At 32.3% G+C, this 17,330-nt stretch overlaps 1 protein-coding gene across 1 annotated transcript in view; it reads left to right on the top strand.

Annotated features, from left to right (window-relative positions):
* Positions 1–17,330, top strand: part of LOC129231372 (dopamine beta-hydroxylase-like) — a gene marked incomplete in the record, with an annotated part of 223,781 nt that overhangs the window by 169,216 nt on the left and 37,235 nt on the right. Inside the window, 1 exon segment of the mRNA XM_054865669.1 lies at positions 4,646–4,812. Coding sequence (XP_054721644.1) covers positions 4,646–4,812 — 167 coding nt within the window.

The raw sequence follows: 17,330 nt of genomic DNA, 5'->3' as shown, positions 1-17,330 counted from the left end.
TTGAGTGCCTTTAGCTCTGTGTGTAGATGTGGAATCTTTTTGGAAGGTCCATCCTTTATTTCCAAAGAACTTTGATGCGCCTATAAAATTTAAACATGGGAATGAAACCTTTAAATAAGAGTCCGAATATATTTATTTTGTCTGCAAAATCGTTTCATATTACTCAATTGGTCGTAATTACACAATTGTACTACATACAAACTTACTAAGAAACAAACTACTAAACTAAGAAAAACTGCATGTTTAAAAGGTAACGAAACTTACGTTGAAAAGGTGATGATTTATACAATTTAAGTGTCTCAATTTACAAATTAATATTTCAATTTCATTGAATTATGATACTTTGGACCTCCAATAATTAGATGACACTTATATACTTATACCTAAATTATACATTTTCAGAAATATTGTTTAACAATATAAAGTGGTGCCACTTTTTTGAATTATTATAGCGATTTATACAAGACAAATGTTTTAAATGAGATCATAAGGGAAAAAATTAATCACTTTTAAAGATTCAAAGCTGGTAATACTCTCTGTATATTCAGAGCAAAATATTTTCTTAACATAAAAAAGTAATGCTATTTTGTTTACTTTTGATGATTGATCGAATATTATGTCCGTTTCCAAGAGATTTATGAGGAATATCGTACTTAGCACTTCGCAGTTAATTCGAAAAAAAAAAGGCAATAGAAGCTATCATGTAGAGAAATGGCATGTGGGGGCAAAGTGAAATAGTTAAGATTATTGAGTTTTTTCAAAACGAACAAATTGCAAATTTGTTTTTAAAAATTACATACAGTACACAAAGAAAAAAAAACATCGTATTTTATAATAAAAGTTTCATGGAAATAGTATTTTTATATTTTTGTCAGTAAATTTGTGCTTTCAAAGAAAGGTGGAAAATTTTCACTTTTTCTTTTTCATGGGGCAAAATGAAAAAGGAAATATTTTTCCAATGAAATCTTTTATACTCGATAGTAAAAAATATTTTTGATCAAATAAATAAGTAAATAAAAAGATGAATGAATAAATAAAAAGATAATTAAATGAAATAAGGAATGCATAAGAAAATAAGTGAGTGAATGAATGAATAAATAAGTGAATTGTTAAAAGAAATAATGCAAATAAATTAATCAAAAAATGAATATGCAAGTAAATACTGTTTAAGGCTTTCACGGCCGGCGTCAATATGGGGAGATAACATTTCCGGGCTTATTGGCCGTGGTCTAATTGGAGTAGAAATTCCAGACGTTTCGGCTTGCTTTGCTGCAGTCATCATCAGTGGTTTGAGTTTGGTGAGACTGATTCCTGGCGGCTTCGGTGGCTCCGGTATTTAAGCAAACAGCCAGGAATCAGTCTCACCAAACTCAAACCACTGATGATGACTGCAGCAAAGCAAGCCGAAACGTCTGGAATTTCTACTCCAATTAGACCACGGCCAATAAGCCCGGAAATGTTATCTCCCCATAAATATGAAAGTAATTAAGAAAATGATATTTTACTTTGCCCCATTCACTAAGCCCTTGACATGCGCTTGACATTTTCACATGCGCTGGACTAACTGTAAAAAGCCTTTAACATATAATACAAATAAACTTAACATTAAACAAATAAATACTGCATTGTAGGTGGCTATTAAGATTTAAAATGATAATATATATATATATATATATATAGAAAGATTTTTATCATTTAATTATACTACATATATTACTACATAGTTAAAATATTACTGTATAGGTTGCTCTAAAAGCAAAGTAAATATTTGCCCCACATTCCCCTACCATTCGTTTAACTTAATTTTTCTAAAAATATTTCTCTTACTTAAAGTTAGTTTAATATTCCTTGCTGTTCCATCTGGAAAAGTGCAACAAATTTATGCTTCGTAAAAGAAAATATTTTGATCGTAAAAATTTTAAGATTCATGTGGTCATGCAGCGAGTTAAGCGTCCTAAGTTTTCCAAAAAGGCCCAAGAAAAAAAAAACTTGAAACCAGTCCCTTGAAATCATGTTCAGCAGCAAAATTAAGTTAAAAAGCTTTCGAACTTTTATCGAGATAAGCGTTAAGATTTCTTCCGTAGGAAAAACGCCGAAAAGTTTCAGAAAAGAATCAATTTTTTAAAAGCTTGTGAAAACAAACTTTGTGCAAATTATATTGTTCAAAAAATATTGTATTATCGAACATCAAGAAGAATTCTTGGTGTCTGATAACACCCAAAATTCGTCTTGGCGTTTGCTTACGCCAAAAGTTACCTGTGGTGTTTCATTACACGACCCTTGGTGTAAAGTAGTTGGCACCATTTTTGGTGTTGAGATAAACTAAAACTTTTTTACAGTGAGCATATTATACAAGTTTTAATTTCCCAATTGATTATTAACAACAAAAACATGGATAATTATTTTGTATATGAGGATTCAACTTTTATTTTTAATACGAGGAAAATACATTTATGCCTATACCAAACTGTTCAAAAAAGTAACTTTTAAAATACGTAAAGAAACTAAATTATCTGTATATTAGAACAATAAAATTAACATTTTTCAAAAGAAACATAAAAATGGAGCAGTTTAACATTTCAATCGAGTTTATTCAAGGAAGATTTCTTAATCAGTCTTAAAAGTCTGGTATATGTAAACACAAAACGGAGTAGAATATAAAAATTTTAAAAATCATGATAGAATAACGATCAAGTTTCTCGCTCCCCCAAAAAATTTTCTATTACAAAAAAAAAAAAAAGTGTTTTACTAGGCTTTACCGTTTTTTCCGGGAAGCGCGCCACACACACACACAAACATGTTATTTTATTATGAATTTACATACCGTAAATCCAGTTGTAAATCAGCCATGTTGAAAATGGCTGCTAAAGTTGTAACGATCATTCCATAAAGGAATATATTCATTAGTTTATCTTTCGGATGGACTCAGATTTTTCCAACAATGGTGCAAAGTAGCCTTGGTTTACTATGATTAACATTTCATTACAAATAAAATTTTAACATACCTTTTTAAAACTTAAATCCCGTGCACACGACGATTATTTGCTGACGACGTTGCAACGTGCTTGAGCCTGATTAATGTTTTATTGGCACCGGCCGATTTCCAATCGTACGCCAAAATAGGTGTTAACGGAGTCGAAAATATTCCTCAAATAGTGTTTGCGCATGTGACGTTAGTGTAAGAATTCACCAACATCGGTGTTCGGTTTCAATTACACCACTTTTAGTGTATGGGTAAGCTAGATATGGTGTTGACTTGAAATAAAGAGTTGATTTGCACAATTTTTGGAGTTGCTTAACACCAAACTCGGAGAATTATTACACCTCAGTTTTTACAGTACCTGACATTAGCGTCAGGTACTTCGCAGGAAACAACTAAGTCGTAAAAGAAAAATCAGTCAAGACTTTGATGCAGTGGTATCGATAAATTTTGTACGAGGTCGTATTCTTCAGCCGATTGGTCCCAAATCTGAGCCTTTTTTTGAGTTATAGCTTTCACCGCCATTGGCGAAAATTAAACCGAACTTCACATTGTGAGTCTTCCGAAAAATTATCATCAAAAATCGGGTTTTTGAACCGATGTCAAGTGCAAATGTTTCGCCCAGGTTGGCTTGTTCTTGCGTATTTCTAAAAAGATCAAGATCGCTGAAACTTCCTGGAATAAACCTGGAATGGTTATGATATAATTATAAGCAAATAATTCACAACGCTATAATAACTTCTACGGAGAAAGCTGGCACCCCTAACAGTTGACGAAAACACTTGCTTGAACCGAGAAACCGGGTGTTTACGAAAGTAACCTGCTGAATGAGAGATGTTTTTTTGGAAGATACCACTTCACCTATCTCATTTGTCTTCTCTTTTAAAGTCAGGATATTACTGGCTGCAACAATGCAGTATTTTAAATCCTTTCCACTGAAAATATTTTTTACGGTAAATGACAAGAAATATATAAATTAGAAAATAAGATAAGTTTAAAACTAATATAAAAGTACAAAGTTCACTGCACTTCTAATCATAATTTCACTAATTACTAGGTTCAGAAAATGCATTGAAAAGCCTTACATATCTTGAATATTTATATGCCATGATTTATTTCTCATAAAATAATTAAGTAACAATAATAAAATCAAACTATGTGCAGCAATTACGATCAAATATTTATAATTAAATTCATTCTCGTTGAAAATGTATTATCGTTTATTTGGAAGGCGTTGAACTTCTCATATCTTAGTTAACAAAGAAAAAGTCATTTGGAAATTCTCGCTTGTTTGGAATAAAAGGAAAAATTATTAATATTAGAAATTTATAACCTGGATACAAATAGATGGTAAGGAATAAAATGAAAATAGGAATGATAATTTTACTATTGTTAACTTTTAATATGAAGTTAAATGAATAGGGTTTAAATATTTTAAACACTTCATAAACAACTAATAACATCTAGGAATAAGCTCGTTGCTTCCAAACCTTTTTTCTTTCCCTTTAAGTAAAATCTATGTAATATATTTAATAAACTTAATGTTTAAAGCAAAAGGGTACGTATTATTATATATAGGCAATAACTTCCTTTTTTTAAAATAATTAATGTACTCATGTTTTCTTGATCGAATATGTCATTAAGGATAAACTGCTCTCTTTCCAGGCGTCGTCGACAGTTCTGGTGTTAAGTTGACGTACACACAGACGCTTAGACAGTACGATGCCGGAGTTATGGAACTGGGTTTGGAGTACACAGACAAAATGGCAATACCACCCCATCAAGCGGATTTTGCATTAACTGGTTATTGCGTACCTGAATGCACACGAGCGGTAAGACAGCATAGTTTTTATAGTTTGCTTGCATTAGAATTATGTACTTCATATTTTTTCGCGAGAATCGTTTTAAAATGTTTATATATATATATATATATATATATATATATATATATATATATATATATATATATATATATATATATATATATAAACATTTAAATATATATATATATATATATATATATATATATAAACATTTAAATATATATATATATATATATATATATATATATATATATTTAAATGTTTAAATATAACACATTAATATATATATATATATATATATATATATATATATATATATATATTTTAACAACACATGTTTTGAGTGGAAACTACTTGTAGGATAACGGCACCAGTAACAGACATGCTTAAAAGATCGCTCTAAGGTAGTTCAATTTTCTGAGCCTTTTGGTGTATTTTGTATTTTAAAAAGTATTTTTCTCTCATGCAACTACATTTTATCCAACGTTTGGCTGCTTCTGGATCCTGTGAATTGGTTAATTCTATTTTTATTTGCTCAATTTCGAAAAATAGTCCTACCCCCAGTAACAGACACGAAAAAATATGATGATATCCAATTACAGATAGGATGAGGAAAGGAGGAGTAGTGGACAGAATTCCCATTTTCTCTTCAAAATGTGCAAAAACTCTTTATTTTTAGATCTAAAACATTATTGAATTCAAATGATCATGAAACACCGGCAGACCTCGTGGTGGCTGTTCCTAACCTTCCACCACTGCTTGGTTAAATACCAACTGGCTCGTAAAATTCACTCTGATAATACTAGATGGTTGCACCGTATTCATGAGCCGCAGCAACATCATGTTTACCCGCCTAAAATTCTTATTATTTAAATCCAAACTTGCGACTGTCTGTTACTGGTGCCGTTACGCAACTTTGTATTTTTTCTTGAGAATCGTTTTAAAATGTTTTTTTTTTTTTAATAACACATGTTTTGAGTGGAAACTACCTACACCCTATTTTGTGAGAAAATGCTAGCAAGAGTAATTCTAAGCAATACGAAGAAAATCTTTCATTTAGAGATGAAACTGCAAATGTGTCAAACGTCAGCGACAGAAGAGCAACCCTCCTTGTTTACTTGAACTACCAGCTCTCGCAAAACAGGGATTGCAAGTTTGACTTTAAGTATGCATTTATAAGTGCCTCTGTAACTATTATTAGTTACGGAAATACGTTTTGAAAGGTTTTGAGCCTAATTTTTTTTCAGATTATTGTCCGGTTAGTAATGCTACGGAGTTCCTCTCATTGGTAACTGTTGTCCCTCTTTCTAATGAAGATTCATGTACTGTTGACGATATTTCAAGACTTTTGCCTTTATTTTAATGTCATAATTTCGGCTATACTTCTCCTTATGTATTTAGGAGAAAAATTTTGGCGCGTATCACGCGGGGACCGCTGTTCTATTTTCCTCACGAAACGGAATAGCAATTAAAAGTATCCCATACAATACATTTTGATAGGGATTGGGATTTTCAAAGGCAGCGCTGGCTTTGTTTTGGAACTGTTGTCTTCATTCTTTGGGGACCAATGTCTAATTTTGACGGGCATTTTTTAGAGATTACTGTCCTTACTGCAATGTGGCTTTTAGGAACTGTTGTCATTATTAACAAGGGAAACTGTACCATAAATGTCTCCTCTTTTATTGCCGTCTGAGGTTTGAACTTGTGTCTCTTGAAATTGCTTTTGTTTTCGAGGCAGACCTTCCTACGCCGGAGTTACTTATAAGAACAAAAATAAAACTCCCTGTGTGTGCGCACGGGTTAAAGTCAGACACTACGCTGAATTTTTCAGTGTGTTGATAGAACTTTTTTGTGGGGAAAAAAATCGATAGAAAATTTCCCTTTCATTCCAATTTAAGTCACTAATTTTCACAAATTCAACTTAAAGAATTACTTTCATTTCTTAATAATATTAATTTTAGATGTCATTTGAAAAAGCGCTTTTTCTGCGTTAGACGAAATTTGAGCAAATTCCCCAATTCCATTACGGCGGAAGGTATAAGCGTTTTTAGCTCATTTTATCAAGGAATTTCTAGGTTTCCCATGATTTTTTATACTATTCAAAAGAGCATCTTTTTTTTTTTTTTTTTTTTTTTTTTTTTTTTAACCTCAGAAGAAATCCAACCGGCAGTCGAAGTTCAAAGTCTCTAAATTAGGAATTTAGTTAACACTAATATATACTGTTAGATGTAGGACATCCAAAGAAAGCCATTCCACCCTCTCTCACCCCTCTAAACGTTAAGGGAGCGGAGATAAGGGCCGGACATCCAGGAGTAAAAAAATAAAAATATCAACTGTTTATCGCCGAAGGCGCCATTGAGCCATCGCAGGTGCCGAACAAGGTTGGTCAACGAAGCGAGCAGGACGCGGAGCCCCCTTGTTTTAGGTAAATAATAGCACTACTTATTTATTCTTATTTTGCTGAACGTTATTTTCTAACTTTCTAACAGGGTTTTTACGGACTGATGTACTTATTCTAATGGGAACTTTTACGATATTCTTACAAACTTGTAGTTAAATAAAAATCGCGATTCGTTTTGGTAGGAATATATCCGCGGTTTTCAGCTGCTAGATATTTAAAACCGGTGTGTTTCATTGAAAATATTTTTTCCCGCGGGGAGGAGGGTTGTTTCTCAATTGTTGTAACTATAACACAAGTTTCAATTAAACAATGTTTTCTTTAGGGGAAGCATGAATTTTTATTATGTCATAATTGTAAAAGTATTTCAATTAAATTGTTTAGGGGTAGCGGGATTTTCACTTCATGCTGATTAAGCTTTCAAGATTGCTTTTTGTCGTTAATCTGCTCTATGCCAGACGTTTGTCCAAATTTTTTGTTTTTTAGCTTTATTTTACAAGCTAGCTTAGTTGGTTTTCGCAGAAAAAAGCAATTGAAAAGAAGTTTGAACTCTAACGTTTCTCTATTGTTAGTATGCAATCCAAAACGCATTTCTTTTGAATATCTCGCAAACTGATATCTGCAGATACTGCCGTTTACCTCCCCACCGCAGGATGATCTAGGACGTGTTTCAAAAATTTTACTTTTTCTACAATCAAAAGGTTTTTGTCGTTAAAAAAAAATATATTCATTACTGTGCTCACATTTTGATATGTTTACTATTTAATGTTTTATTTAATACTGCCTTTTAAAATGGCAACATATATTTTTCTGTACAGAAAAAAAAATCGACTAAAAAATTACTTTTTTGTTTACTCAAACAAAATCAGAAGTTTAGTTAAACGTGAAAGATTAATTTAGTAATACGCACTCACACACACACTTGACGTTTAAGTTGTTGATAAATTCATTTTCAAAAATACACAATTCACTGATCAAATTGTTTTTAGAATATTAACTCAAGATACTTTAGAACAAAGCCTATCAGATAAATGTTATAGAAAAAATATTTTACAGACTGACGTTCAAATTACATTAACATTTTGAATTTCGGCTTGAGAAAACAAAGTTGTTTCTTAAAGAATAACATAAGACACACAAAAGCCGTATTTAGCATAACTCAAGCCGCTTTTCTCTATGGTATGTTAAGCGCAACAAGATTATATTTCCATAGCATTGGTTTGAACCACCTCACCAGCTGTCATCAAAATCCCAAGTGTATACTCAACTTTAGCGCAGAGTATAGTTTTAGGTTATTTGATTGTTGACTCTGATGCTTCTTCAGATACAATGTCACGCCAGAAATGTCAAAATTTCTAATACACTTCAAATTTTCCATGTGTTTGCGCATCATAGTTTATCTTATTTGAATTTATTTTGAATAATAAGAATTTTGTTATAAATTTGAAGCCTGTTTTAAGGGACTAGAAAGAAAAATCTTGTATATTCTCTTGCGCAATTGTATACAAAGCATGTTTTTAAATTTTTAATGTCGATAAGTGATATTGAAGGTTTATAATAAAAAATATAAACTTTTCGAGCTTTCAAAAGTGAAAAATGACCTGTTTAATTGTATAACATTGAAGGAGCAGGCGTTAAATGACTTAGGATACTTAAGCCCGTGATAAAGCATTTATAACATTTTGCAAATTTGTGAGGAATGCACACATTTTGAAAATTTGTAAGGTAAGTTTGCAAAGGGATCATTTGCATGATTTCAATTGTTTTGATTGAAGCAAAACTTGATTCAACTACTTAACAGTGGAATGAAGGATTAACGTAAAGTCAGTAACCCATTATTTTTTCATAAACTAATAGTATCATGCCTGTTAGAAATTAGTTCATGGATGTAACTGTTCAAATTAATGTTTCTTCATCAAACGCTTGAATCGCCAGAAAGAACAACGCTGGGTTGTTCAATTAACAATAACATTTACTGTCAATTCTTTGCATTACAACAACTTTAATGAAGTACTAAATAAATGTTTGAAGCAATAAGCAAGCAATAAACTCTCGGGTCATTTTATTATTACGAACATGCCACTTGTCAAACTACTAACAAATGTGAAATACACCGCCAGCTCAGTCATTTCCAGCTGAGGACTGCAGTTTCGTGCTTATTAGCACTCATCAGCCCGGCATAGGAAAGTGACTGACGTATTTCTGCTTTAGCCTTGGCTAATGGCTGTAATTTACTGAATATACTAACAAATGGTTGATTCACTAGCCTATTGCCACGTGACGTCTAATCACAAAACATATTGTGAATTAATTACTATATATATTTTGGAGAAAGTATTTTCTTACTGGTTCTTTACTAAACAATTTAAATTGGCACATTGCAGGTTAAAAATCCTTTAACGTAGTTGGGATATCTGTAAATGTTTCACATTTAAAAAGTTTTCTTTGAGATGTGATTTTCTTGTTCTTTTAATCTTGTTTTTAAGTGTGTGAGCAACATAAACAATTTCTTTTAAATGTCATTGAGAGAAACAATTTTTTTTATACAAAATCTCAAAAAATTCCATGACACAAAGAAAAAGTATTCAATCATGGAACCATTTTTTGCTGTAAAAATTGTAAATATTTTTTGAGAAAAAATGATAATAATAATAAAAACAAAATCATGTTCCCCCCAACCTCTATCACAAAAAATAAAACTGGACTATGAAAAAAGAAATATGGAAATATGCAATAATTGTTTTTAAGAAGCTTAATTTTGGAAAATTTTCCGAAACTTTACGGCTTATACGTGAACTAAATCTGCAAAGGGAAGTAAATAATTTTAAAATATATGAAAAGAGTGTTTAAGGAATCATTTTAATAGTAAGCAAGTAATTTTTGCACTTACGTTTTAAGTTATTGCTTTCAAACAGACTTTTTTAAAAACATTTGAAGCTCATGCGCGGAAAAAAGACACATTTAAATTTTTTAATTTATTTTCTCCATATTTAGGATGTCAAAACACAGCTTTTTTTCTTTCTCATTAGAAGTAGCTAAGAGAAAATGTAATTTTTTTTTGTCTACACTAATATACAATAAGACGTATTATAGAGGCTTCCGTGACTCTGTGGTAAAAGCTTCGCTTCTTATACCGGAGGTTACGGGCTCGATGCCCGCCGGTGCCCTGGGTGTTATTTGCTCTCTATGTGCTGTAAATTTTTCTTGTGTTGTCTTATCTGTTAATAAAGAAGTTCAAGCTTTCGAGGCAATGGTACTAATCTTCCAGTAGTAGTTTATTATGGCCACGCCAACAACAACAGACGTATTATAACAAATAAATAAATAAGAAAGGATTTTCCTCTGAGAAAATCGATAGTCAACTTTAAGAAATGAAAAGCAGAATGGAGTACTAAGAAATGCTTAAGCATCGATGTAAAGAATCAATATATGCTTAAGAATTAAGAAATATCTGAAAATAATTTAAAAAAAAAAAAAAAAAAAAACATTAAACGAAGCAAACAGGATAATATTAAAGCAAACATCATCCAAACATATTACAATACATTGTGCTTCGTTTTTCAGTCAAAAATTTACATCAAAACATTTTTTAGCCGCCTTCTCAGCATTATAATTTAAATGAAGCAATTTTATTCATTTTGGTATTTTACTTAAATTTGCCTCGGCTTCCTTTCGCTATGCTGAACTTGTCTTTATTGTTTTGGATACGTTTCTAATTGTTTTGCGCTGCATCAAGATCAAAACAATGCCAAAAATTTATGAAACACCGCTTGCAAATCTCAAATGTATCTACTATTCTGGTTAGGAATTTTTAATAAACAGTGGGTTTGTTCTTTTCCTTTGGGAAAGCTTTTGCCACGCAAAATTAGTCTTGTAGTGAAATAAACTTCATTTCAAAACGCCTACGTACTTAGACTATTCTGTAACGACTATTTAGATGAATAGTGAAGTAGTATTTCATGAAAATGAAAATAAAAGCTCATTATGAAATCTAAACTGGTTCAAAGTTTGGTAATGTTAAAGAAATATGAGTAAGATACATTATTTAATAAGAATAAGACTTTGCTTATGCATTGAAAAGCACAATTTTTATAAAAAATTCACAAAGAAAAAATAAAGTAACAAATAAAAATAAAACTAATTAAATAGTATGAAGAAATAAATAATAATAACGTGTTTTGTAGCTCATTATTCTTGAATAGGTGATGAGCAACTCCACTGCTCTCCACTAGTGTAACAAGGAAATCCAATCACTGTAAGCAATTCGTAATTAACAAGTTAAAAAAAATAATAGCAATAATTATGCTAGGTACTATGCTAGGTAATAGCAACAATTTAAAAGTATTATTTCATCCAGACGGAAGTAAGAACATTATAACGGCTTATGTGATGATAGATAAATTTCTAGTACATAGAAGTTTCTCATAACTAATTCGCAATTTTTCGCACAAGAGAAACGTCCAGAGATGGATACGTACCATCCAATAAAATGGACGTTTTAGTTTTGTCCTCTGAACCATATAAATCGCATTTTAATGTCTGATATCTCAAAATGACGCGTTCTTTTTTAAAAGTTTTTATTAAATGACTGGGTCACGTTTTTTTTAAATTAAAAACGAGGGCCGGTGATTGATTTAAACTCGATTTTAAGTTCTTGTGAAAAAATGATTGATTGGTGTGTGATTTAAATTCTCAATTTTTTTTTGCTCGTCATAATTTTTAACGTTTAAGCAAGATATTTCTGCACTGAGACACCTGTTGTCTTGTGTAATAAAATATAAATTAAAAACTAATGTTTGTATTTAAAGTTTGTTTTTAAAAAGTCTATTAAAATAAACCCATTAAAAACATAAAATGCATAAAAATGCAAGTCTCGCTTAAACCATGAAAAGTTGTTGCACCTCATGTAAAACCAAGTCTGTTGTTTTAATTAGTATCTTGGGGTAGACCTATTTAGCATATTAGTCGCAAATAGTTTCCTATTAAGTCGTCTTGCAACATTTATAGGTACTGAATCATTAATCATTATTAAACCTCTTTATTTCTAAAATAAATAGTGACTTAGCAGTTGGATGCCAATACTACCTAATAGTAGAGATATGAGCGCTTTACTTGTGTTTGTGTGTGTTTATATATTGTATAAATTAAGCAAGCTAGTACTATATTATATTGAATGTACTTTGAATAGTAGATTTAACTGTACTTATCCATTGTGCACTGAAAAATTCTCGCCATTGACTAACTTAGACGCTATTTGAAAAATGGGTTTGGACTCTTGAACAGAGATAATAATCCAGTAAAATTAGCCAAAGAAAGGACTTCTTTTGGAAAAAATTAAAACTCAAGGTTTTTCTTCACAGAAAGCATTGTTAAGTCTTTCTCAACGGCACCTCAACAGTCCTCGACTTTTTGCTGCACGCTTTCCCCTTTTTAGGGGAGAGAAGGAGGAAAATTTTAATACACTCCTGTTTGTGAAAATTGAAACACCATTAGGGAAGCATCATAGTTGAATGAAATTTAATACACAGTTGAGTGGTAATGGTACAAATAAATGATTATATTTTCAAATCAAACAAACAATAAAAAGAGATAGAAATTAGTATTTTGTGTGGCCACCACGTGCCGCAATAAGATCTGCTACACGACTCGGCATGGGGTGAAACAAAGTTTGAATATCTGCCTGCGGAAGAGTTTTCCATATTATTTGTATGCGCAACCAAAGTTCGTCTGTCGAAGCAACAGGACGAGGATCACGAGCGAGACGCCGCCCAACGAAATCCCACACATGTTCAATCGGTGACATATCCGGGGAATATGCAAGCCAAGGAAGAATCTGCTCCTGCTGCGAATCAAGGTAGGATTTGACAGTCCTGGCGATGTGTGGACGGGCATTATAGTGCTGGAATACAGCCCCTGGCATTCCTTTCAGGAACGGAATAGCTTGGGGCTGTAAAACTTATCGGGTACTGTTCAAATTCCCCACAATCCGTAGCAATTCTGATCGTCCATGTTATGCTATGGCACCCCAGACCATAACTCCGGGTGTTCGTCCACTGTGACGTTCGATAATGCACTCCGGAACGTGCCGTTCACCGGCATAGCGCCTGAAACGAATTCGGCCATCATTGTGCCACAAATTGAACCGGGATTCGTCAGAAAAGACGACCTGCTGCCAATCAGCACGCCAGCTCCTATGCACATTGGCCCATTGCAGCCGCGGGCGGCGATGGTTTTGCGTGAGAGGAATCCTGTATAAAGGAATTCTTGCGCGCAGCCCACGCTGCAGCAGACGTCTCCAAATTGATGAAGCACACAATGAAACACGTGTAACTGTTGACCACTGTGATGCCAATCGTCTAGAAGAAGCTGTGCGGCTCGTCTGCGCCATACGCAGCAGGTGTCTGTTATCGCGAGCTGACGTCACATTTCGCGGTCCACTCCCGGATTTCCGAGCTGTCAGACCCTCGTTCGTCTACTGCTTCCAAACACGCATGATTGTGCTGCTGTTACGCTGCACACGAGCGGCATCTGCACGATAAGACAATCCAGCTTCACGAAAGCCAACGATTCTGCCCTGTTCAAACTCCGAAAATTGCTCAAATTTCGCTTTCTTTCGTCGAAGAGGCATAGTAAAGATTCAGTTAACGTTTACATTAGCATCTAACCACCGTTAATCATAAAAGCCTCGCTACAGCCTTCTATTTATATTCGGTTCGATCCGCCGTTCAGAGGGCGCTGCTAAGCATACGCATGCGCTACCGGTCTGCAATTCTAATTATTTGCTTATCATGTCCTACTTTACATTTCCTGCAATTTTCAGCTCACTTGCGTAAGTCTTTCGTGGTGTTGCAGTTTTCACAAACAGGAGTGTATTTAATGTTTCCAGGTGTATCTCTATTTTACATTATTTCTGCTTTAATGATTTTTCAATAAGTAGAGTCATTCGATAGTATTGCACCCAAAGTGTACAGGAAATCGCTTTTCATTCTAAGTATCCCGCTGAAGCTTTACGTTTGATATGATGAACCTAGACAGTTTCAATTTCTTTTGCAAAAAGAATAAGTGAACTCTCATTTTCATTTCATATTCTTTGTTACTCTGCTCGTCCGGCTTCGGATAATTGAATCTTATTATAAAATCGTCTGATGTCCAAAATATTCTGTATTCAAAATAAAACTCGATAGGTAACTTTCCAGTCGTGAAACGAAATACGGCCGAAAATTCATCAATATGAAAGGTATAGATACGAAGGGGAAGGAATTTTTTCTTTACCTGCATAGGGCTGTCAACTATTGCCCCCCTTTGTTTTCCCTCATAACCGACGCGTTTTCCCAACACATTTTACTTATATAAACATATATTAGAGTATTATTATATCACATTCTTTGCCCCCATATTTTAAAATATGATCTTCCATATCGTCTTGAAAAAAGTTTTGTCTCATTTCTTCAAAAATCGAATTTTACGTATATTTGTTTGCTTTAAGATTGTAAAAGAACTATTGAATCTACAGACTTTGTTTTTAGCTTAAATGAAAGCCTAGTTAATTTAATGCAACAGCATATTTAGTTTTTTTTCTTGTACAGTTAGGAATTTAGGTCGATATTTGACCTAAAATGTGATCGAAGCATATTTTTTTTCATTTTTTTGCAAAAAAATGGTCAATTTTTGAAGTACGATATCTCCAAAATTATTGGTCATAGCCATAGCGCCACTTGTGCTTAAAATGTTCACAATTGAATTTACTTTGAAACGGGTATTTAAATTTGTGTCAAAAGTTGCATAGTTTAGGAGTTAAAAAGGAAAAACTAAAAAACGTCGAAAATTTCGCAGTTTTTCGCGAATTACGCAGCGGGCACAGGTTTTTCAAAATTGCAAACTTAGATTTTCACTACCCTAACTGACGGAAACAACATATTGAAAATTCAGAACTACATCGCGCTTTGCGATTTTAGCCCCCCCCCCCTTTTTTTTGCATAATATGACTGGTCAAGATTGTTCATAACCTATTTCAAAAATTATGGTTTCAACAAAAAACGTGTTTAAATGCTTGAAATAAGTTTTGTGTTATAGTTTTATTCGATTGATCGTAAAGAAAATACGTATAAAACAATGCGCCATTTGCCTATATACTTCAATTCAAATACCCTCCCCTTGAAAAAAGAGGGATGCGTGCAACAAAAACTGGTCTCGTTTAAGCTATCCTTTTAGAAGAAAGAACAAAATTTTGGGTGAAGAAAAATCCAAGTTATTAATTTGTTAAAAGAAAAATTCTAAAGTTACAATGAAACAAGTATTTCCTTGCTTGTATTAAAACTTGGTTTTTATTAAAAAAAAAATATATATATATATATATATATATATATATATATATATATATATATATATATATATATATATATATATATATATATATATATATATATATATATATATATAATCTTTAAATATTTGCAATATCGATTTGATTATGTTTTTTCAAACGGTGTCAAAACATACGTTAGAAATGATATCCCATTTTCCAAGATAGCAAAGTGTAAATCCCCCCCCCCAAAAAAAAAAGGAGGAAGCGTACAGCAAAAAGTCGGGGACTTTTGGGATGTCGTTGAGGAAGACACAACAAATTTTTTTGTGAAGTATAACCTTGGGTTTTAATTTTTTTCAACCAAAATGCTAATTTTACTGGACTATAAAGCGTCTCCGAACAGAAGCTATCACATTGCGACTATAACTAATAACTATAATATATTTTTTTTTCTCTATCTCTCAGTCTTTTGTAACTTTTCTTTCGTTCATTTTGAATTATATTTTTATACTTATAATTATACTTCAAATTTGACGGATGCGTTCATTAAAGCGAAATGTTATAAAAACATCTTTCCAATTCAAAAAGCAATCTGCAGACCTCCTCAAGCGTTTGTGAAAGGGCTCCTGCTGTTTCTTTTAGCGAGGGATAGGCGTAAACAAAATCAGTGATTTAGTTTCTTAATGTATGTAATGTTGATATAGACATTTCTCTACACTAAATAGTAATTTTTTTACAAATTTATGAGATTCAATAGCGCTTTTTGCAGTTTTCAAATAAAATGAAGTATTTTACTACTAGAAGAGTTTTACTAAAAGTAACATGCTAAAAAAACATCATTCTGCTGTTCCAATTCTTACTGTTTATTGGAACTCAAAGCTAGCTTCGATCTTTTGCGATGTCGTGCACCACCAAGCCATCGACACTAATATGATGTAGAAACAGAAAAACTAAATTAGCTCTCATGAAATTGTATTAGATTTGCATCGCTAACATTTGAAACCTTGTATTGAAGCACATGAAAATATTCCTTAAAATTTTGAAAAAGTTCAAAATCTCATTATTTTACACACGGATAGTAGCTGCGTGATAGAAAAAAATCAACTACTGAGTTCAATATGTCGTAATCCGTTTTATGTATCTTTACTTATTTTGCAAAGTTTACCTTCTTTCTGTCAGTTGAGTCTCTTAAAAATGTATGTTTGTTTTACTCAACGAGATGATGCGTGAAACATGTTGAGTATAATGTTCAAACACTCTCTGAATTAGGTTGTAATATTTATTCAACGTGCGTCCTTATTCAGTTTAATACGTATTCCTTGAGTCAATAGCGTGATCTAAAGATGAAAGCTCTTATCTTAAATTTATATATATTTTTATTTGAAAATTTGACAGCATAGTATATGGTTAGAATATTCTAATGATAGTTCAGTTGAAATTCTACTTATTGCGCGTAAATATTTATTCTACGTCTTATCTGCGATATAAGATGTTATGTGAAAGAAATACATTCCAACTATAGTCAACATTAATTACAGAAAAAGCACCGAATTTGAATGGAACAATGAATTGCTAAAAATGGCAGTGAGTATAAAAGCATTTGAAACAAAACATTAAACGTGCCATTAAGAGAAAGCAATACTATAATAATACTGATATTTTGATAGCCTAGCATTCTAACTGTGTCGTGTAATAATATTGGGTTGTTCGGAAAGTAATTTCGTTTTTTCCCGTCAGAGGACTTAATTACGTTATTTCGAAACCAACTTCACACTTAAGCCGCATAACCATTATATGTCTTGAGAGCTGATATTGCAAGGCTTG

Source organism: Uloborus diversus, chromosome 10, assembly GCF_026930045.1.
Source record: "Uloborus diversus isolate 005 chromosome 10, Udiv.v.3.1, whole genome shotgun sequence".
Classification (NCBI taxonomy): domain Eukaryota; kingdom Metazoa; phylum Arthropoda; class Arachnida; order Araneae; family Uloboridae; genus Uloborus; species Uloborus diversus.
This window is presented reverse-complemented; position numbering and strand designations above follow the sequence as displayed.